General features: G+C 29.3%; 3 protein-coding genes across 6 annotated transcripts; 1 reads left to right on the forward strand and 2 right to left on the reverse strand.

The window, feature by feature from the left end:
* Window positions 1-2,919: 2,919 nt before the first annotated feature.
* Window positions 2,920-15,700, forward strand: LOC132945889 (ectonucleoside triphosphate diphosphohydrolase 5-like). Of its 3 annotated transcripts, none has more exons than XR_009664613.1 (12): window positions 2,920-3,047; window positions 6,118-6,226; window positions 6,307-6,444; window positions 6,514-6,593; window positions 6,667-6,810; window positions 6,878-6,989; window positions 7,070-7,238; window positions 7,298-7,438; window positions 14,716-14,882; window positions 14,966-15,026; window positions 15,087-15,199; window positions 15,272-15,298. XR_009664613.1 is itself a non-coding variant. In XM_061015702.1 (12 exons), the coding sequence occupies exons 1-12, from the start codon at window positions 3,006-3,008 to the stop codon at window positions 15,347-15,349; spliced, it is 1,347 nt and encodes a 448-aa protein (XP_060871685.1). In that variant the 5' UTR covers window positions 2,920-3,005; the 3' UTR covers window positions 15,350-15,700. The 3 variants fall into 3 exon arrangements, 2 of the variants coding, with proteins under 2 accessions (XP_060871685.1, XP_060871686.1); XM_061015702.1 differs by having other exon boundaries at window positions 14,973-15,026; window positions 15,272-15,700; XM_061015703.1 differs by having other exon boundaries at window positions 6,328-6,444; window positions 14,973-15,026; window positions 15,272-15,700.
* A 226-nt stretch (window positions 15,701-15,926) lies between these two features.
* Window positions 15,927-18,494, reverse strand: LOC132945892 (U6 snRNA-associated Sm-like protein LSm1). The gene is made up of 3 exons (XM_061015707.1): window positions 18,088-18,494; window positions 17,774-17,958; window positions 15,927-17,707 (listed from the first exon to the last, which is right to left on the reverse strand). Exons 1-3 carry the CDS (start codon window positions 18,134-18,136, stop codon window positions 17,534-17,536), a joined length of 408 nt encoding a protein of 135 aa, XP_060871690.1. The 5' UTR covers window positions 18,137-18,494; the 3' UTR covers window positions 15,927-17,533.
* Window positions 18,495-19,710: 1,216 nt separating this feature from the next.
* On the reverse strand, window positions 19,711-23,913 carry LOC132945891 (transmembrane protein 177-like). 2 transcript variants are annotated; one of them, XM_061015706.1, is made up of 4 exons: window positions 23,352-23,913; window positions 23,134-23,288; window positions 21,989-22,232; window positions 19,711-21,919 (listed from the first exon to the last, which is right to left on the reverse strand). In XM_061015706.1, the coding sequence occupies exons 2-4, from the start codon at window positions 23,268-23,270 to the stop codon at window positions 21,353-21,355; spliced, it is 948 nt and encodes a 315-aa protein (XP_060871689.1). In that variant the 5' UTR covers window positions 23,271-23,288; window positions 23,352-23,913; the 3' UTR covers window positions 19,711-21,352. The 2 variants fall into 2 exon arrangements, with proteins under 2 accessions (XP_060871689.1, XP_060871688.1); XM_061015705.1 differs by having other exon boundaries at window positions 23,134-23,913.
* Window positions 23,914-24,008: the final 95 nt, after the last annotated feature.

Below are 24,008 nucleotides of genomic sequence, written 5' to 3' on the forward strand. Positions count from 1 at the left end.
CGTTTTTCTACTTGACATTTTCTCAGACACAAAAAAAACTAACATAAGTAATATTCAAACATAGTATTTATATATAAATATTCTAAAATCTATTTTGAGACAAAGTTTTTTCTAATTTCACTAAATACAAAATTGAACACTTACAATCTTTTTTTTTCTAGATGATATACGATGATGATAGTTGCAGTATTATCTGATTGTATTATAATGTATTCTATATTATGATTTTATTACAACAAAAATAAAATAGGAAACATAATATGCAATCAATATGACATACTAAATAATGTAACTAATAATATTTTAACTGCAATATCTTTGTTCTTAGCATTTAAAGAAAGTTATATTTTAAAAATTGTGGTACAAAAATATACAGGTAGAAACTAATAAAATGAACATGAATGATTCCAAAAATAGAAGGCACTAAAGTACAAAATTCTAAAATTAAACGTATAAGTACCATATTTTAGCAGCCATAAATGCAGCCCTATGGCAGTTGCACTTATGTTTTGGGTGGGTTTTGTATCAAGTTATGTAATAAGCCGTTCTGAAAAATGAAATCTCCTAAACTTATAATAGACTAAATGCATATAAATTAACTATATATTAATAAAGATAATATTATGCAGTGTAGACAACATGGCAATAACCAGATAGCTCCGGAGTTACCTTGTTCTTCGACAGAAAAAAAACATGACAGCTCCAAATACGTTATATTTCCTATGCTAGTTGTTGGATTTGTCTCGTTCTTGTACCGATAAACTAATTTTTTGCTTTATCAAATTCAATTAAAACCCAATTTTGATAAAAAAAAAATGGAGTTTTCCGGTTTTTGCACGGACGCCTTCATATGATCCTTCACATCCTGCAAGGAATCTTTCTCTATTTTTCATTCCGATATCTTACATTTATAATCAATTACCCCACAGAACGTATGTCACCTTGAACCAACTTATACTTTGTCCAGTGATAGAATACATTGTTGTGCCTTGACAAAAATCTGTACTTCTGTGCATCCCCACGTGACACTCTTTCATAGCGGAACTGGATAGGTGTCTAATGGGAATGTGTAGAATCAACAGGTTCTCTTACTGGACAGAGTATAGTGTTGAACTTCAGCATTTATCTTTACGACTATACATTTTGTTGTTAATTTATGTATTAACTCAATGTCTTATATGGTGTTTAACTATCCAATAAATGATTATATGTCTAATGAAACAGCTGCCAGTTTAGATGGGAAAACCAGTTGTTTAATACGTTAAAAATAAAGATATATCTATTTGTATGCACTTATTTGAAATGCCCTATCAGCTACCTAAGTCCAGTGGCATAGGCAGGGGAGTGTTTTAGATGTTGAAACGACCCCCATCAGCTGTATTTATGAAAAAAAATATATGTACTATATGATTCAGAATTCATGGGTATCCACATATATTTTTCTAAAGGAGGAAAGGGGCAAAGATCATTTTTAAAAAACAAGGGTATTTTTCTAAAGAAATTCTTAACTTAAATATGTTTTAATACCATAATATATAGGTATAAAATGTACAAATTATATGTTATTACATTATTATGCTAATATGAATATAAAAAAAATGTTTGGGCAGACAAAATAAAAGGAGGAAATTGTTTCGTTATGCCTTCTCCACTTCAGGACTTCGAACTTATTTGCTGTTTGGTATAAAAAATTAATTTAAAGATTAGTGACTGCAATCGAGTGTGTAATTATCCCCACCCCACATGCTATATAAAACATTAAATTAAAACGTGAATCTCAAATAATCCTGGATACACGCCTGCTTAATGGTCCCCACACACTGCAGCGGTGGCGGTAAATTGCTGAGGAGACAGTTCACCGCTCACCGTGATGGTAAAGCCAAGACAATAGAATTTTATGCCACCGCTGCAGTGTGTGGAGATTTTAAGTTTGAACTTAAAATTAGGTACCTACTTATTACTTATATATTATTATTTTATATCACTTATAACATTACTAAAAAGTAAAACTGATGATGGCGTTATAACTAACAAAATCCTCACCATTTAAGTCATAATACAAAATTTGGAATATCCTGCCTAGGTACACAGCCGGCAATCATAGTTGAATTCAGTATGCATGCTGGTCAGTGACCAGTGTTCACAGTGCGCTGGTTAACTATTACTATGAGTTATGACCTCAGACAGTCAGACCTGCAGTTGATGTTACCGCCTTGAGCTATGATTCTACAGCTGTTTGATTGTGAACATACACTCCCCATGATTAGGTTCATAGCATATATACTCTGTTCAGGTCACGAATTAAGATAAGACCTTTCCGTTCCGTATCCTGTATATCTTAATTCGTGGTTCAGGTTAAGATTGAACCACGTCGCGCATGCGCTATGCAGACTGAGCTGCCGAACAGTGCCTGACTCCCATGCAATGACTATGGATTGTGTGATTGGCCAACAGTCATCGCTAGCCGCCGTGCATACGCTCCCACCAGTGTCCGGAATGCGCGAAAAAAACGTGTTTTGGTCGAGCGAGCGGTTTAATCATAACCTGAACAGAGTATAGAAGATTGGTGGTTGTAAGCATCAGCCACTAAAGTTGGGCCTTATTTGCCTCCATTCCACATTTAAATCAATTTCATTCAACATTTTTGAATCATAAAAATATAACTCCATTAACAAACATAATGATTCAATGTCTTCTATTCGGTCAATGAAATTAATTACTGATTTTAAATTATGAAAAAGATATGTGAAATAAAATATATGCAAAAGAAAATATACGTACGGTATTGACACAGTTGATAACAATTGTATAATATGTATTATAGTGTAACTTCAACCACATTTATTTAAATTATAACATTAAATACTAACACATTTATTTCTAAATGCCAACTTCAAGCATAATATGTAATATCATTCAGTTTATCAATTTAAAGCAGATTCTTACTTAAATTGTACAACTTTATATATTTAATTTCAATTGTCATAACAATTACAATATAAACTATGAAAGAAAAATGTACACATATTGTACATTTAAACAACTCTGTAAGTTAAAAATTATAATTGATAGAACATTAAAAAAAAAATAAACTTGGTATAGATGTATGAGTCAGTGGTAATTGGTAATTTTTGTAGAATAACTTTAATTTATAATTTATAACAACTGTTTATATAATTATATGAGAATTTAATAGTTAAACATTAAATGCATCAAGTTGACAGGGACACTAAGTAAGATTATAAATAGAAATCACAGATAATATCTGTGATGGAAACATTTTTATTTAAAAGAAAAAAAAATACACCTATGATTACTTAAGTTAGTTCTAATTGTTAAACTATAGAGAATGATTTGTGATAAATGTAAAATATAATTATATAATTATAATTACGGTAAAGCATAGACATAATTGATTATTTTTCTGTTACTTTTATCATATGACAACTGATATTTTATATCATCAGTAATATTAAATACAGTTTTTTTTGTTGTTACATAATTTTATACATGTAAAAAAATACTAGTTAGGATGAGATTGTATTTTTTTTTGTGCTATGTATCTATGTATTTTTTTTAAAAAATTTTAAAACGGATTTATCTAATATCTTTAAGAAAAGATTAAAATAATTTTAAGAACTAACCATTTTCTTTTGAAATTAGAAAGGTAAATTTACATTTTTTTTTTTTTTTTTTTATTGATCTCAAAAAAAATTAACATCGACAGCAAAGGACATTAGTTTACAAATAAACATTAATTAAATACAAAATAATAACATTTTTTTTTTTTTTTTATATAAGATTGAACAATTTGGTTTGTTTTATAAACTTTATTAAATCAATGTTTTTTTCATGATTGGGTCCGAGTGAAGAGTCTAGGTTGTTGGATATCTGATGTGTGGTCCGCTCTTGGTTGAACATTAAACAGTCTGATATTATATGTTTGACGGTTAACAAGGTTCCGCAGGTTTGACATATGGGAGCTTCCTCTCTTGCCATCAGGAAGCCGTGAGTCATTCTGTTGTGACCAGAACGGAGTCTATTGAGAACCGTATCTTCTTTACGGTTGATGTTAGGGTTTGTCCAACGATGTATGTCTCTTTTTATTTCGTTTAATTTGGTGTTTTGTAAGTTCCAAATTTTTTGCCATTTATATTTTGTGAGCTCATTTATGATTTTTTTTGCGTCATCATATGACATTTTATTAATTAAGACGGTATCTTTGTTGTTGATGGCTGTTGAGGCGTGTTCGTCGGCTACTTCATTACCTATTATTCCCGAGTGACCAGGTATCCACATGATGACTATGTTTTTACCTAGACCGGACGCTAAGGTGAGGTTGTTCAGAATTTTGGATGCAATATCACCGGGATTGAAAGGGTTCTGCAGGCTTCTTATCGTGCTTAATGAATCGCTGAGAATGATGAAATTCGAATGAGCTTCTTGTAATATTGTCTCAATGGCCATGAGGATGGCTAAAGCTTCAGCTGTGAATATGGAGCAATAAGGAGGTAGTTTGTGTAAAAATATTTTATTTGGGAATATTATTGAGAAACCTACTCCTTCTTGAGTTTTTGATCCGTCAGTGTATACTTCCTGGAAGTCATTGTAGTTACTTATTATGCTTTTAAAGAAGCTTTTGAAAATATGAGGAGAGGTTTGTTGTTTGTAAAGACATCTGAGTTCTGTATTAATTAGATATGAGCTGGCCCAAGGGGGTTGGGCAATTTTTTCTTTGGTTATAATTTGCGTTATATCTAAGTTTGTGTCTTTCATCTCTTTTATGAGGAGGGGGTTGTTTTTTTCATGGATGGTGTTATTTGATTTTGAAGATCTTGCTAAATATTTGAGATGTAATTCCAGTCTTTTTATGTCAGGGATAGTTTCACCGGCGAGGTTATAAATGCTGTATACAGGACAACTGCGAAAAAGTCCTAATGCCAGTCTCAAGCCGCAGTTATTAACACTATCTAGCCAGTTAAGAAGGGATTTGGATGCTGTTCTGTAAAGGGATGAACCGTAGTTAAGTTTTGATTGGATTAAAACTTTATGAATTTTAATTAGCGTGTTTGATTCCCCACCCCAAGAGGTATGAGAAAGTATTTTTAGAATTTTGACTGAGTGACTGGTGGATGTTTTTAACTGTTTAATGTATGAAGACCACGATAACTTTCTGTCGAAAATAACGCCGAGTATTTTTACAGAGTTACGGTGAGGAACTTCTACTTTGTCAATTGTTATTTTTAGAGCTTCGACATTCTTTTTTTTTGTGAAGATAGTACAGCTGGATTTTTCAGGAGAGAATTGGAAACCAGTTGGTTTTGCCCAATTATCTAAGTTATTTGCGGTTGTTTGAAGAAGACTTTGGACTGTGGTTTTGGATTTACTTATGCACCAGAAGTTGAAGTCATCAGCGTATAGGTTGAATTTCACGGGATATGTACAGTTTACGGTAATGTCGTTGATAGCGATCAGGAAGAGAGAAACAGAGAGGGCAGAGCCTTGAGGAACTCCGTTTTCTTGAGTAAACTCTTCAGAAAGACAATTATTTGCTCTAACCCTGAATGACCGGTTTTCTAGAAAATTGGTGATTAAGTTCAGGAAGTTTCCTTTGCTTACTATTTTGTTGAGTTTTACTATTATGTTATGTCTCCAAGTGGAGTCATAAGCTTTGGCGATATCAAGATTTACCATGCCCATAATCTGATGGTTGTTTAATGTTTGAGTGATATCTTCTTTGATTTCGATCAGATTGTCTATAGTGCTTCGATTTTTTCTAAATCCGTTTTGATGTGGAGAGAAAAAGGCATGTTTTTCTAAAAGCCAGTTTAGTCTGTGGTTTATAATTTTTTCGAGCAGCTTGCACATTGTGTTGAGGAGCGTGATGGGCCTGTATCCTTCTATGCGGAATTTGTCTTTGTTAGGTTTAAGGATAGGGATTACGATTCCACACTTCCAGGTAGATGGCCAGCTTCCTTCTGATAAGATATTGTAATTTACATTTTGTATCATAGCTATATGCATACATTGTGAGAACGTTAACCTTAAAACCCTGTCAATATTGACACATTGTATAGTAATCACTAATCAACATTGTGTTTTAATCATTTTTCACAGATTGTTGAAGAAGATGATACTTATACAAATGATAAAACAAAACCTGAAGTAAATCAAACTAAATATTTGCTGTATAGAATTTTTGCTATAGGTTTTGTGGTAATATACTGTAAGTTGAATATAATTAATATGATGTTTTTTTTTCTGATTATCATTTACTGTCAGTTAATTAAATTTTAAAAATTCCAGCATACACTATATATAAATCAGATTTTGGAAACAACTTTGTTGAAACCCAACCATTATCAGAACCTGTATATGCTGTTATTATCGATGCAGGAAGTACTGGTTCAAGAGTTTTAGCATTAGCTTTTAAAAAAACACCGAGTAAGCAAAACATTTGAAATCTAAATATTATTATCTTCATATTTAATACTTATTATTATTATTTTATAGGTGGCTCTTTAGAACTAGAAGATGAATTATTTGTAGAAGTTAAACCAGGCTTGTCTAGTTTTGCCGATGACCCAAAAAAAGTAAATGTTGTTTTTTGGAACTAATAAATTTAAATTAATGTCTAAAGCTTATTAAGTGATGTTTGTATTTTAGGGTGCTGAATCAATTGATCAGTTATTAGCCAAAGCTAAAAATTTTGTGCCAGAACGGTATTGGAAAAGTACACCACTTGCAATGAGAGCAACAGCAGGTTTAAGATTATTACCAACAGAAAAAGCAGACGGTCTTCTCAACGAAGTATTTTGTATTTTTTTTGGAAAAATAACTGCTTAATTAGTTTTAACAATAATTGTGTTTTTCATAGGTAGTACAATTATTTGAACACAATCCGTTTTATACAAATGAAAATTCAGTAGCCATAATGGATGGTATTGACGAGGGTCTCTTTTCATGGTTTACAGTTAATTTTCTACTCGGTAAAACACATATTCATACACATATACCTATAAATATATTTATTTATAAAGCTGTTATTGTAAGTTTATTTATTTTTCAGACCGTTTGAACGGTAAATTGACAAATTCAGTAGCTGCTCTTGATTTAGGCGGTGGATCTATACAGATCACATTTATCCCTACTAATAGTAAACAAATCATAAAAGAATTACCAGAATTTATTACAGAGTATTCGATAATGAATGAAAAAGTAAACTTTTATAGCCACAGGTATATTAAAATGGAACCAATATTACATTATGTAAACCAATTAAAAAAATATATTTTAGTTATTTAGGGTTGGGATTGATGGCTGCTCGAAAGAGTGTGTTTACTGTTGATGGTGACTTGTTGAATGTTACTAGTGCGTGTGTTCAAGAAGCGGCCAAAGAGACACCTTACAAATTTGCTCAAAATACCTACCATGTAACGTAAGTTTTAATTTGAATTACCATATTAATAAATTAAAATAAAATTTAAGCAAGCTGTTTATTTTTAAAATATGAAATAGTTTTGATTACTTTTGCCTATATTATTTTATACGTATTAGTTATTATTACAGATTTGAATGAATTTGCATTTATTTTTTCTGGAATGTTTGACACGATGCTTTCCAAGATACAAATGTTAAGAGGACGCTACACATAAAGTGAAACGTATAGAACGGCCGAGAGAACGCGCTGTTAAGTGTTTTCGCGATCCGCAAGTACGCGACGTTTTAACCACGCCCACTACTCGAAGGCGGCGGCCGGCAGACGATTTTACTTATTCGAAAGCGATGTTTATTATTGTCTGAACCTTCGTCTGTGACTGATTGCGTGAAATTCATATACGTTTTAATGCCGCTGTAATGTTTTATAATATCCGCGCGTAGGTACCTATGCAATTTGTATTTATTGCATTATTAGATACTATTACTTAATACAAAAAGGTATATAATATAGTAATTAATACTTATTTAATTTATAACAACAACCTAAACTAATATTACCCAAATAAATAAATGTTGGGTTTCTTGTAAGCAAAAATAATATGTATTGCGAATTTCCGTATATTTTACGTTATAATTTTGTATGACGTGTTCCTGTTACCACATATAGTTTTTATATGACCATTTTTGTGTAAGCATGTATCATACAGATCTATTATTTATAAAATCCTTTCTACCTGGTATTTATCTTATTTAATGTCGCTAAATAATGATGCCGCTTAAATCCTTTTATACCCACGATTTACGAATTGCAAAGAAAGGATTCACGCGAGCATCCAAAAATATATTTTATTATAATGTGTAGTAGTTGTAGAGGGTTATTATTCGAAATTTATGTTTCATAATATAATAAAATAATATAATTTAACATTGTTAGGTATTTAGGTAACTTATAGGTTTAATTAATTATTTAATTTTTAACGAATAACGTTTTGTTTTATTTTTTTCTTCCTGTGCTTTTAATATATGGAGTGGTTCTCGTATGTCTGCTATTTGTAACCGCCTTCCGTACAATGGGTCAACTATTTCTGGCAAAATACATTCCAAATAAAACCTAAAAAACACACATCAATATAATAGGGATCAATCGATAGAAAATTAACACTTTAAAGTTTAAATTATCTTATATAATTCTTACTTTTTAAGTTTATTAACCATTTCAGTTTCCCAAAATTGACAATCATAAATAATTTTTTCTATATGTGTCCAGTTGTTTGTATGAACTACAAAAAAACAAATATTCCTCCCGGTTATCCGTAACTGACCAATTATTTGATAAAAGTACGGATGCTCTTTTTTTAATTTAATGGTTCCGTCTTTATTTATAATACAGTATTGCAACTGCAGGTGTAACAAATATGTAAAAAATATGTTATAATTTATAACTAATAAAAATAAAAATGTATTTGAAATATAATTATTTTCATAACATGTATTACTTACAAGTTTACTTTCAATTGCTTCTTTTGCATTATTTGTGTCTCTCGCCGTATACGGACATTTAATTTCAACAATCGCGTTGTCATCAATTAATCCGTCTAAAAATGTTCAAAATTTTATTTAAAATAATAGTTAAATTATTAAAGGAATACCTATGTCTACTTGGCCAAAGAATTCTCTGGGTATTTAAATTTTAATAAAAATGTAATATAAAATAATGTATTTTACCTGGACTTGCAGCTAGATATGGGTATTCATTGTCCGTAAAAAGTCCACATAATTTTACGGTCATTCCTGTCAAGTCCTGAAACCGTGTTCTCGCCAAAGATTCATTTTCAACGCCGTGTGTCATTTCTTTACTTGTTATCGATGACTTGTATAACATGTTATGAACTTTGACCTTGCAGCTTGTGTTTATTCTCATTCTGCATACATCGCCAAATTTTGAAGCTGTAAGTCTCTTCTTTCGCTCACTAAACCATTTTTGACTGTGGTTTTGTTCTCTCGTCAAATATTCTAGTTGGTCTTTGTCTACTTTATATAATTTTTCGAGAAATATATCTTTTTTTTTTATTAGTTCTTCATCATCTATTACATCAAGCAATGGCTCGGCTAACCCATAATTATTGTCAGCAGCACTCGACGAAAATTTCGTTTTTGGTCGCTTTATACCTGACGAGAATAATCTTTTCCTTCTGTTAAAAGTATTATCTCTTATTCGTTGTATATTACTCATATATTTTTTGGCAAATTTCCCTGTAGTAAATAAATATTCATTGTTATATTAATAAACTATATAAAAAAAACAGTGTTTATATATTATTGGTGTACATTTCAAGTACCTAAAATTATTCGTTTTTGAATTACAACAAAATAGGAAAATCGCTAGAAGAGAAATCGGGTGAATATCCAATGATGTAAAAATTTAAACTTCAAGCTCTCATAAAAAATCTATGAATGATCTCAACTTTTTTTTTAATTTCCACAGACAAAAACTTACAATGAACCTTTATTACATTTTCGAGTTTTTCGACCAATCAAATAGGTATTTTTTTATCGCCATAAATTAAAAAAAAACTAATGAAAATTGAAAATGTCATATGCCTATAAATAGTTCAACATGATTTAAAATATTTTAAAAATTGTAGGGTTTATAGAAAATTCTAATTCAACATGGAGTGAAAAATAAAAAGTTTACAATTACTTGGACGTAAAACATGAAGTATTTTGTAGAAAGCAACCACCTATTAATGATACTTTCATAAATAATAATAAAAAAACACAGGTCATATAGACCATTGTATCAATACATTTTCATTGCTCCGATCAGAATCTAATAAATAATAATATAATTTTATTTAATAATTATTAATCTTACCTGGACTTTTAGTTGTAATTTTTTTTTGTATCGTACGTAAATAGTTTTTTGAATTGAAAGCTACAACTGCAGCTTCTATTCGTGTTTGATAATTATGACTTTGTGTAAAGTTAATTCGCTTCCCACCGATATACTTGTTAATCAAACTGTTTAATTGTTCACAAGGGTTATTATCAACGTCTTCAATTAAACTTTCTGCATTGTTTGATAAGCGATACACAATTTTTCTAATTTCTCCCATTAAACCACTCTCTTCAGCACCTGGGACCAAATTAGGCTCACCACTTTTGCTTCCTTGACAAAAGTAGTTTGCACATCCATTATGTTGTCCTAGCCGATGATACGGACTATTAGAAATATCCTGTTTCAGTGCTAATAGAAATAAAAATAAAATGTTCATTATTCTCATTAAATAATATATATAACTAAGAGGGTAATTTTTGTAAATTATAACAATAAAAACCTGCAACTTTTTGATTGAGCGGCAAATCACGTCTCTTTTGATATGAAATAGCTTTAGTTATATCAGACCGAAAACGTAATATTTTTGACTTTATGAAGTTACGAATAACTATCGGGTAACTAATATTTTTTGTTAGTGCTGTTAATTTAGTAGCAAAATTACGCAGAAGGTGATTTCTGCATTCAATTTTTTTAATCGTGAAGTCGTTTCCATAAGGTAACGTCTCATTTAACCGTTTGGTTACACTACTATCACCGTCACCTAAAATGTTTTCATAAATAATAAAACTACATAATTGCAAAACTATTAAACTATCTAAATATTGTAAGTGTTATTGGTTACCAATTAATTTATTGAATTTTAACCCATGCATATTTATACTGTTCATAAACCCTTCTACGATTCCATCAGCTTCCATTGATGTCGATGTCTTACTCCAATTTAAAAAACAGTTGTGTTTTGATGGTTCTTCCTTTTTTGTGCGGGCTCTCTGACACACAGAACAGTATTTGTTTCGTACACCCACAAATAAAACTTTTTTAGTCTTATAACCAATTATTGCAGCCTATACTTAAAAAATTATTTGATTAATACGATATATTTTTTTAAAATAATTATCATGTTATCGTATTGATAACAATAAAAAGTAAGAATAACATAATAAAAAGTTTATTACCGCTCCCAAAAAAGCATTATATTTTGTCCGGTAACTTCGCTTAGATCACTGACCATCTGCAATTACAGTACACATGGGAGTACCATCCGTGTCTAAATTATTACTGTCTATTGCTAATTGCCGCTCTTCATTACCTGCCCTTATCATCTCTTCTAAGGCAGAATCTTTTACATCGTCACCAAGCATCGAAAGATGTTTGATATAAGACGTCGATGATATATTTGGTAACTCGATTGCAGCAGAGAGTTCGCTTAATTGAGCATGGCCAATTCCTACATGATTTAGAATGGTACAATGTTATGGACAATGTTATATTATAATATTTAAGTTAAATATTTAAATAATGTATTATATATGTTACCAATAGCTAAACTGCCATTTACAATAGCTTTATTTATTCCTAAAGAATTTGACTGTACTGTTCTCTCTGAATATATAGTGCATTCAAAATTACACATTTTACATTTAAATGTAAACACTGATGTATACTCTCTGCGACACTCATGCTGGAATACCATATCTAAGAAAGAACAGTCAAATTTGTCATGACGAATACTTTGTATTTGCTCAAACACATAGCTAATATCGACTATTCTACGTCCTTCAAGTAAACTGTAAATAAAATTAACATAGAAATGTGTATAGGTACTTTATTTTATTTTTTGAAAACAACTTCTAATCTTTTCATACTTGGAAACAGTAGTATCGTTAGAAATTGAATAATCAGTTTCTAAATTATGAGCCATGATTTCGTCTGTATCGAATGTTTCACTCAAACTAGTACAAGACAAATTATGTAGTGGAAGTTCAATTAAAAGTTTCGGCCTGGATTGATCAGAATTTGGTGTATCTAATAAAGTTGTTCTCCTAAATTTATTTAAATATAACATAGTTTAATAGATTACACTTTTTGTTAACAAGTTAGAATAACTTAAAAAATGTGAAATGTTCCAAGACAAATCAAAACTATTCGTTAAACACTAAAACGTATCACGTAGGTATCCTAAATAATATATATAATAAATAGTTCGTAGTTTTCATATTTATTTATGGCAATTATTTAAAAAATATCTATATAGCTATAGCCTCACTCAAAAAATAAAAAATAAATGTTTTTGTATCAGATATATAAATCTTGGTAAATATTTCATTTTATATTTGAATTAAATAAATTAGTTAATTCACCTCGACGTTGACGGTGAGCTCCAAATAAAAGATGTATCGTTACATGTATCTTCGACGTGAAAAGTTAATTTTGACTCACTAAAACGTAATTATTATTTTCAGGAAACAATTTTATATGTATTTGTAATGTAATAATGTATAGGTACTCAAAATTAGAAGATTCTAGAGTTCCATCTAAATTGTCCGTGGCAGGGTTTTCAGGCATGTCATCTAATCCATTAGCTGGTAGTAGTAATAGACGTTCACTAAAATAATTACATCTAACAATCATTTAAATATAACAAAAATAATAATCTCCTGATCCCAATCCCAATACTATAATTATTTACCTGCAAGTATCTAAAGCTGGTACTGAAATAAGTCATAAGACGGATTATTATTAATTAAAATGTTTTACTTAAGTTTTTTTGAGTTTAATATTTTTCATACGCTTACTAACTGCTTTCTTTCCGGTAGCTCGTTTTTTTGAACGTAATTTTTTTGGTGACATTATAAATATTAGTCAGTTGCAACCAAACATTTAAATACGTTAACACACAAAATAAATTACACGAAAACGCACATTAAAACACTAACACTTTTTTGTAATTTAATTAAAACAGTTAAAAACAATGACTAAAATTAAATTGACAAGTTTTGATGAATTAATACTGTTGAATAAACAAACACCCAAGGGCCAAGACCCAACTAAAAGTAATTTGCTGAATATTGCCCGCACATAGTAGGTAGGTACCTAGGTATATTATAGCAATTAGGAAGTGTGCTTATATTTGTATTGTACGATTACCTATATACCTAATATTATAACAGTATCAGTGTGTATTTTAATTTTAGAATTATCCAGCAATTACGTATTGGAAACACGTAAAATACAATAAATTAAATTAAATTATTACATAATATCTAAAATATTCCTGGAAATTATTACGCGCGCGGGCGCGCTGATCGCCGATATAGACAAATATAATTTTAGTTTATCATGGAGGGGGAAATCGTATTCGATGCCGCAACGACCGTAGGCAGCAGCACATTACAGCCAAAATTATTTAATAAAATTGAAATCTCTACGTGAAAACTGTTTCGCGCGGGAAAGAACCAAGAAGGCTACAGTCATAACTAAGAAACGACATTTTCATCACATAAAAAGGAGACATTTTTCTGTGAAATATCGTTTTTATTTTTTCGATATCGGAACTACAAAAAAAGTTATTCAAGTTTTAAAAACACAAAAATAATGGATTTTGAAATAATAAGAACTTTTTTCGTATAAGTGATATTAAAAAAATAAAAACGATATTTCACAGATAATGTTCTCAACTATATTGTATATTAATTTGGAGTCTTAACTATCGCTACAACTTGAGTGGTTCTATCCCGCGTGAAACGGTTTTAACGGACGAATTTATACATGTGTAGCGTCCTCTTAAAATACATAGGTATTATGCTAACAAACAAACTTCTTTTTCATTTGTTGAGGTTTTTGTCATTTATAGTCATTTTTAACCGTTTAAGGCATTACAGTTACAAACTGTCTGTGATGTCCTTTTATACTTCACCCATTTTACCTAAATATTCGCCCTGTAAATTGTAAACACTCTTGGGAATATAAAAAAATATAAATTTGCGCCAAAAATGTTTGTTATTTGTCTATTAAATGTAGCACTCTTTGTCCCTTTTTACCAGTCTGAGGCATTACCTATAATTATTATAGTTTTTATATATTTCTAGTAATATTACGAAAAAATATAGTCGTATAATAAATGCATAAGTACACATATTTTTGTATTAATACTACATTAGGTAATGTGGTTTTTAAATAATATGATTCACAAATTTATCCTAATGTCATCAGTCATCACACATGCCCAACCAGTAGGTTACCAATCATAAAAATAGTTCATCCACAGATTATATGAAATCATATAATCTGTGGTTCATCTATCGTATCGTATGATAAGATTGTTTTGGTGGTACACGTTTTTTTAGAGTTTTTAGGTCATAAATGCATATTTTGATATTTTAAGGACATTTAAATCCGAGCCCTAGTTATTACCATATTATAATGTTTCATTTTAGTGGGGCCCCATCAAAAAAAGGTCCAGCTGTTGATTACTTGCTATGTAAGAGTATCATTGAAGCTGTGATTAAAACCGTGTACACTGACAAACCCAAAGATTTGCTTAACCAGAAAATAGTAGCAATTTCTTACTTTTATGATAGAGCTCAAGATGCTGGTCTTGTCAGTATGTATTAAGACTTTAAACATGAACATAATATTGTAATTTGTACATTACTGTTTCTATTTGATTTATGGCTAATATTGTAGTTTTTAGGCGAAGAAGGAGGAGACGTTACCATAAAATCGTTTTATGAAGCAGCAGAGAGAGGTAATCTGTTTTAATTAGTAATAATACTGATAGTTTTTATAATAATTTTATTTTTTCCAGAATGTTCTCAAACAAGTTATAATGAGCTACGTCCATTTAAATGTCTTGATTTAACATATATTTCTGTATTATTGGAACAAGGTTTTGGTTTACCCGTCGAAACTTCAGTCTCTGTAAGTCATTACTTTTTTTTTATCTATGTAAATATTTAAATAATCTAATCTAATTTTGAATTTGATGTTTAGTTATTGAATACTATTGACGGACATGAAATAAGTTGGGCGCTTGGAGCAGCTTACCATATTTTACAAAATGGACTTTAATTCAAACTGTCATTTTTTAAAAACCAACAACTATGGTGATTCATGATCCAAACTTAGTTTATATTCTATTTTCCACAGGTCATGTCTATTGTCTAATTTATCGCGATTCAAACATTGTATACTAGTTAATACTAACTATTCACACAAATATTTAGTTGTGTTTTCGATTTTTTATTTTTTATTATTAAAAAAATTTGATATATTAATATATTCTATTCCAACAAATTATTATATTTGAAATACTTGTATTGTAGACTAAAAATATTTCAACTTTAGTCATGATAATGTAATGTAACAATTATAATTTTTTTGTGAGTTGTTCACAAATAAAATAGTTTGCATTTCATTGCCATAATTATTTACTTGGTTGTTTGATAAAATTGTATGGTTGAATAATTTTGTAATTATTTAATTAAGAAAAATTAAACTATACCAGCTTGTCATCATTAGATGTCAATACATTTATAAATATAATTAGGAGTGTTCAAAAGTTGTAGTTCTTAATTGTTGAGGTAATTTAATTGAGTCAAAAAGTTTTAAAGTTTAAGAGTCCAACAACGATATGTATAAAACAACAACAATTATTGCATTTTTATTCGTTTTTCTACTTGACATTTTCTCAGACACAAAAAAAAACTAACATAAGTAATATACAAACATAGTATTTATATATAAATATTCTAAAATCTATTTTGAGACAAAGTTTTTTCTAATTTCACTAAATACAAAATTGAACACTTACAATCTTTTTTTTTCTAGATGATATACGAATATACGATGATGATAGTTGCAGTATTATCTGATTGTATTATAATGTATTCTATATTATGATTTTATTACAACAAAAATAAAATAGGAAACATAATAAGCAATCAATATGACATAGTAAATAATGTAACTCATAATATTTTAACTGCAATATCTTTGTTCTTAGCATTTAGAGAAAGTTATATTTTATAAATTGTGGTACAAAAATATACAGGTAGAAACTAATAAAATGAACATGAATGATTCCAAAAATAGAAGGTACTTAAGTACAAAATTCTAAAATTGAACGTATACCTTATTTTAGCAGCCATAAATGCAGCCCTACGGCAGTTGCAGTTATGTTTTGGGTGGGTTTTGTATCAAGTTATGTAATAAGCCGTTCTGAAAAATGAAATCTCCTAAACTTATAATAGACTAAATGCATATCAATTAATTTAGGAGACTTTCCATAAGCTTACATTTTTACAGTTGCATAAAAGTAAATTAAAAATCTATTTTATAAAAATATTAAACTATTCAAGCAACACAGATTTAATTTGTATTCAGTAATATAATAAGTTACATATTTAAATACTTTTATAGAATCAAATTTTATGGTTATTAATAAATTAAACTTAAAACCGATAAAAAAAATGACTCAATAGTTTAGTATACAAAATCAAAGCCCTCTATAAACAAAAAAAAAAACAAAAACATACTCATGATCCACCCTGTATGTAATTATTAGAATCTAAATAGCTATATATTATGACAATTTAAAGTTTTAATCTAGGTCATTAGAATTATGTTCAAATATAAATGTTTATACTTTTAAGAAATAGCTTTGCCGTTCTTTGCTAAATACTGACAACTTTGGAGAAAAAAAATTTAGCAAATCTATTTACTAAAAAATTAATGACTTAATGACAAATGAAATGTTTAATGTAAATTATTAAGGTTGAATAAAAAAAATAAAAAATTAATGACAAATGAACTAAAAATCAAAATTTTTTCTTGCATTACACAGTTTGCTTGTATTTACAAGGAATAAGTTAACAGTATAATGATTTACACTTTACACTATATACCATTCGCATTAAATTTCCAAACAACACAGCGGTAACATAAACATTTTTAAGATCTTTAATTGTTCCAAAAAAATGGTTTGAAACACATAATTGAAAAAAGTTGGTTTCCTTGTCATTGCGTAAAATATAAAAATCACCATGTTTTTATTATTAGGTAAATTAATAAAAGATACTAACAATTTTTACTCTTACTATTTAAATAAAAAATATAATTGTAAATATTTTGACAGCCTTTAGTTACTAATTTGTTAGAATTCAAAGTTAAAATAATTAACAAATCTACAAAATTGGAAAACATTAAAGTATCACTATTTGTTGATTGTTTACTTTTGCAAATTTATCATGTTAATCAAAGAAAATCATCTTGAACAAGGTCAGGAGGAAATCGCATACCTCTTCTTTTCAAAGACCGTTCAATAGATTTAGCCTTTTCAATCTTGGCATCTTGCTCTTGTTTTTGTAATGCTAAAATATCTCCTATCGACACTCTTTCAAACATCTGATCGGCCTCTTTTAGGGCGTCCTAAAAAACAAATATCAATTACTAACATTGTCAAAATTTAACTTAAAATGTTGAATACAATCTTACTATTTCCCCGAGTAAAACGACATTTTCTCCTCTCACCAAAAACACACCTCTGGGTATATCACCAAATTTCTTACCCACATGTATGCGCTCAACTGTTTGCTGAAGCAATAAATTGGCATATTGATCAACGCTTCGTAAGTATCCAATAAGTGTTCTACCATCACGTAAAAGAACCATGAGCTTTTCTATAATATAAAAAAAAAAAAAAAAACGAACAATAAATATCAACGACAATGACTGTTTGGAACGCAATAAGTACAATATTCGACACTGACAAATCACAAACCAATCAATTTATCATTTTTTACACTTACTGTCCAGTTCGTACAAAAGCGTAGCAGTTCGTGGCGGAAAAGAGTTCATCGCTGTTTGTTGTACGAGGATTTTTATGAAATCGTAAATTTGAAAAAATAGCTGTTCGGGACCATGTCAAGAAGCACTTCTAAACCTACCCATTACTTACCTATAAATCACATTGTTACATACTGTAAATAATAATAATAATAATAATAATAACAAAAAAAACAGTATTGAGTTATCTACGGTAGATAACTCGTTTTGATAACAAAATAGTTATTAATTTCGTACGTTAATATAGCGTATTGAGGTACATAATAATATTGTGTATTCTAATGGGCGTATAAAACCGTAAATAATCGGTTTTACTGATTTCAAAAAAGCTGAGTAAAAACTAAAAGTTAGTTGATTTTTTTAAGTCGTAACCGGCTATTTCGACTTGGTTATAGAACTTAATCACTTATCAGTTATCACCACGATTTAAGATACTATCTTATCACTATAGTTGCTTATATTAACCACAGATATAAATAATAACCGTTGATGGGCGGAGTGGAGTGGGACGGGAACGGCATTACTCTTCAAAATGCTTGTTCAGTGTTCACTACTCCGCTTGTCTAAACTTTAAATACTTAAGTTATAACTTATAACACATAAACTACTCGTCCTAATTTCGATTTTTATGTATCAAAATACTGAGAAAAATATTTTGCTTTGGAATATGAAATTAAAACCCCATGTTGTCATTCAAAAAAGGAAAAAAACTTAAAAAAATATAAGGATAAAAATATGATTTTTTTAATAAAATCGTTGTTTTTTAACAACTTGAAACTATGTAAAAAACTATATTCAAAAACATTTATACTTTTTGAAATAATGAGTAAAAGATATCACCTTATAGAGCAAGGTTAATAGAATATACTATTAACCTTGCTTGTAGAGTTGTTCTATATATCTATTCTATGGATACACGTAATTAGTAGATATATTTTATATATCTTGTATCGTGACACAATCAGAATAATTATGAGCCATCTACCATTCTACCTATAGGCAGTGTTGGGAAAGTTCCTTTTAAAAAGGAACTCGTTCCCGTTCCTCGTTCCTACTGTAAGAAAGGAACTCGTTCCCGTTCCTCTTTCCTGTCCCGAAAAAAGAACGCGTTCCCGTTCCTTCATGTTCCTTTTTTTGCAATTTGAGTGGTGGTCAATGGTGTATTTTGCGAACAATTTTTAAGTCAGAAATAATCGAACCGAGAGAGTTAACCGATTATTTCTGACTTAAAAATTTTTCGCAAAAAACACCATTGACCACCACTGAAATCGGTTAACTCACTCCTTTCTAGGAGCACCGATTTTTAACAAAAATGATTTGTCTTAGATTTTTTTTGTTATAATTCAAAAGTTGTATAGCGTAGACTTGAAACTTTATATATATACATTCATATTGCATAATATTATACATGTATATTACTATAGTAGTATAGTATACAGTGTATAGTGTGTACTATACACGATACACCACACATAGAGATATGCTATAGGTTATAGGCTTATAGCCCATAGGAGTATAGGACATAGTATGATACAACAATCTGTTTTTTTTTTTAATTCAATTTATTTGAAAAAATATTTTTATACTGACATTTTGTTTTGTTTGAGAAGAACTAATTTGGCGCGCGGAACCGGAAACGACCCGGAACACGACACGTAGTCGACCGACGGCGTCGCGGCTCAGTTTTGGCGCGGAAACACACTATATGCGCTTCATAAAATATACTGTGGCACTCAACGTGTTAAAATTTTTTCATTATTTGAGGAACGGAAATTTTCGTTCAAGTTCCTTCAAAATAGGAACTCGTTCCCGTTCCTCGTTCCTATATTTTAAATGGAACGCGTTCCGAGCTTCGTTCCTATAAAAGGAACGCGTTCCTTCCCAACACTGCCTATAGGTAATATTATATTTTATAATATCCAGTATCAGTGGTTCCTGGACGAAACAGAAAATATATGGAATCATTTTTCAAACATTAAAAAAAATTATAAGAATTTATCATTATTTATTATTTTAAAAACCATAATAATTCACAAAAATACAATTTCATCAAATTTCAACAATAACAGCGGCGGTTAAACCATAAAACTAAACTACGAAAGTCCTCTACTTTAGTAGGACTAAACATTTATTAGTACCTTAACAGAATAGATGAAATTTAATTTTTTTAACTTTGGTATTATATTTATGAAAACTTAACTTAACTGGTGATTTGATTACCTATGTATGGTAAATCACATTTTTATCTCATTTACCTATGATAGATCACACATGAGATTACGGATTTGTAGCACAAGTAATACATTAAAAAAAGTTGTGAAATAACTAAAGCTATATATTTTTGTGTATCTCCAAATCAATCTTATTTAGGTAGTTAAGAAAATTGAGTAATTAGCATTCATACATAAATATAGTTAATATTTTAAAGTTTCCATAAAGTCAAATGTTTTTATTAGTATGATACTATGATTTATTATTCACATTAAAATATTTGAATACCACATACCACTGAAGAGGATTTGGCTATCATCTGTTGTGTCTGTTTTACATGCATAATACGGCAAATTTGCATTAAATTATTTCACATTTGATTTTACTAATTACATTTTAATTGAAGAGAGTTATAAGTACGTCAAATACAACAATTTAAAAATACTCATGATTCACCCTAATATTAAAATATCAAAAAAAATGTTGAAATTACGATGAACTTTAATATTAAAAATTAAATATGAACTGCTTCCTACTATACATTTCATATGTTATACACATGTAAAACAGAGACGAAAAATTTTAGCGTGGCATTGTCTTAACTTATTTCTTTCGTGTTAATGTAATATTTTGCTCAAATATTAAATTATGATAAATAACTATTACATGTTACAACATGTTTTAACATTTTAAATAAAATATATCCTAATACAACTAATAACTATACAAGAAGCAGTCAAATTATTTTAATAGTACCTGGTTAAATATTTCCTCTCATGTCACTAATTAATACCAAAGTATAATTTAAAAAGCAATATATTGCATATTAATAAAATTTAGTCTTTTCATTTATAGTTAAAATTATCAATAGTAAAATTTAATATCTTCTAGAAAATATTGTAAACATGGTTTCAAAACAAAGAACATAATAAAATGTCTAAAGACTATATTCTTCTAAGCAAAAATTAAATAGTTTTAACTAATTAACCAAAAACAGTATTGACATATTTAATCAAATTATGTTAAAGTTTTTTTGTTTTCATTAATGAAATTTTTTAATCTATTTTCAAGATAGCTTTTTCTGTATGTAATGGGTAATTCAGATAATTCTGAAATAAATTCAATTTGATCCCCTTGTTTAGAATACATGTTTTCACCATCAGGTAAAATGTTTCTTAAAGCTAAATTTCTTTGAATTAATGTTTCATAATACTCTATTCCGCCCTTAATGTATTCTTCACCGATATCACATACTTTTTCATCAGCTTTTTTTTGATAAAAATTCTCAGTAGCAGTGCGTGTAAAAAACCATACTAATACTCCTATATTACTTAATAAAATAAGTGCTAACATCCTAACTCTAGCTGGATTTGGTGGCAATCCGTTATATATGTAAGTTCCCAAAGCATACATTGGCATTAATACTACAGAAGATAAAACTGATTTAATAAATATTCGATGATTGTCTGTAAGCATCAATTCTCGAGCAATACTATATTTTTTGGCAGCTTCACTAAGGATTAATGACTTTAGAAATTGTTGACCAAACTCAGACTTGTCGTTTATACATTTTGTATATTGTTCCTGAAAATAAATAAATTAATAACATACAAATTCTCTTGGTATATATTATAAAAATAATTGATTTTATACTTGTAGATTTAAATCTGCAATATTTAAAATTGAAATATCGTCTACAGAGTTAAGATCATAAATGTTTGGAATTCCTATGTAACTACCCATGCGGGTATTCAAACAACCGACATTTACTGGATAAATGCCTTTGGCTGTAAATGGTTTTACAAAAGCTTTTTTAAAATCTGTTAACTTTAAATCATGAATCACATCATCGTGTCGTTTTTGAAGAGATTCACTTAGTGCAACTGGTTGATTATTTCTGAAAAATAATTAAACATGCATTTAGTTTTGATATAAAAAATAATAACTATCGAGAAACTTATTTAATACAATGTTAGTCGTGCCAGTGTATATTACGTCATTGGTCATTTTGACGTTATATTTTTCAATAATAAAAAACATTTCATACATTTTTATTAATTTTATCACAACAAAAAATTATTTCATACAATTTTTACAAATTATATAATATAGATAGTAATAAAAATTTACTTCCTTATACATCAAATAGATAATAATATAAAAAAATAATAAGAATGTACGAATTATATGGAGTCTTATGGCAGGCAATTGAAGTTTCTGAATAACCTTATGCAGCCAAGTTGTAAAATTTATTTAGTATATTATTAAAGTATTTTTAAAAGTTAGGTAGATATATTGAATATCAATGATTGAATTGTAAAATATATATGTTTTATTCAAGATGTAAAAAAAGTGATGCCATAATTTTGACCATAGCGTCGAGGGGTTAAACATCAGCAGATATGAATAAGTTAAGAGCTGTGAGTTAAGCTTGTTGATAGTTTTAACATTTTTTTTTTCATATTCAAAACACTTTGATGTTGATTACACATTTATTATTTTGGTTTTGATTTTAAATTCGAGACTAAAACATTTGTTGTATTGGTTACAAAATCGACAAGAGCAACCGTTATATTTTTTCAAACCCATTTTATATAGTTGATGACACACTAGAAATTCGCTAGGCTCAACCGGTGTGAAAAAACTGCACCGGGATGTTTGGATCATATAATTTACACGATTCGTTATCCCGGTGCGGGATAATCTTAAACCGATTTGGTCTAGCAAATTTCTGGACACGGACACTCATAAATTGATAAATAAAAATACTGAGATAACTATATTTTTCAGTAACATACTTGTTTGCTTCTTTTAAATATTTGACATGATAACCATTAAAGATTATGTTGGAACAATATTCGATAGTACCGGCACCAATAGTCACAGTGCACAAAGCGTTAACCACGAAATCCGACGTTATTTTGAACTTGCTCATATTAATAATTGTCAATTACTGTTCATCAAGTTCAGAGTTACAATTAGGTATATCTTATAAGCCGTGGGCTGATTAATTTACTCGACAACAGTATCCCAATCCTGGTGTTCTACAATTTTATAATACCTATGATTTAGTTTGCTAAACAGACATCCGTATCCCGTCTACGAATAAGAAGTTGCAGAAAGTTGAGTTGGCCGGCAGGCACAGGAATCGGTGAAAAACTGAAAAATCGGATTGCCCGGCCATGATTATGATATCACATAATAGACAAGAGATTATATGAACAATCACATATTATAATCTATAAATATAATCTATTCTGTGGTGATATCGTTGTAGATCCACCCGCCAGTCGACCCGCGGTTTAAAAATATTTTTATTCGTGCTCATGGATCATTCATCGTCAGTTTCGGTTATCGAAAATGTCGTTTGAGTTTGAAATATTATGATTTACACATTTTCAGATTTTCAAATCATTATTCCACCGATATAAATTGTGACACAATTTTTACGAAAATATATTCGTTTATCTCAAAAAGCACTTGTAATGTCTCACAACACACCACACGTCATACAATATTATTATATTACTACAGAAACAAACGGATGCATTTCATCTGTTAAATTATACCGTTATTTACCAATATTCAATATCATTAGAATATTATTATTATTATTTTTTATTACCGACATTGCTTATCGGTGAGATCATCCACCTCGGCCAGCAGTCGTCCG

The sequence above is a fragment of the Metopolophium dirhodum genome, chromosome 5 (genome assembly GCF_019925205.1).
Source record: "Metopolophium dirhodum isolate CAU chromosome 5, ASM1992520v1, whole genome shotgun sequence".
NCBI classification, from domain to species: domain Eukaryota; kingdom Metazoa; phylum Arthropoda; class Insecta; order Hemiptera; family Aphididae; genus Metopolophium; species Metopolophium dirhodum.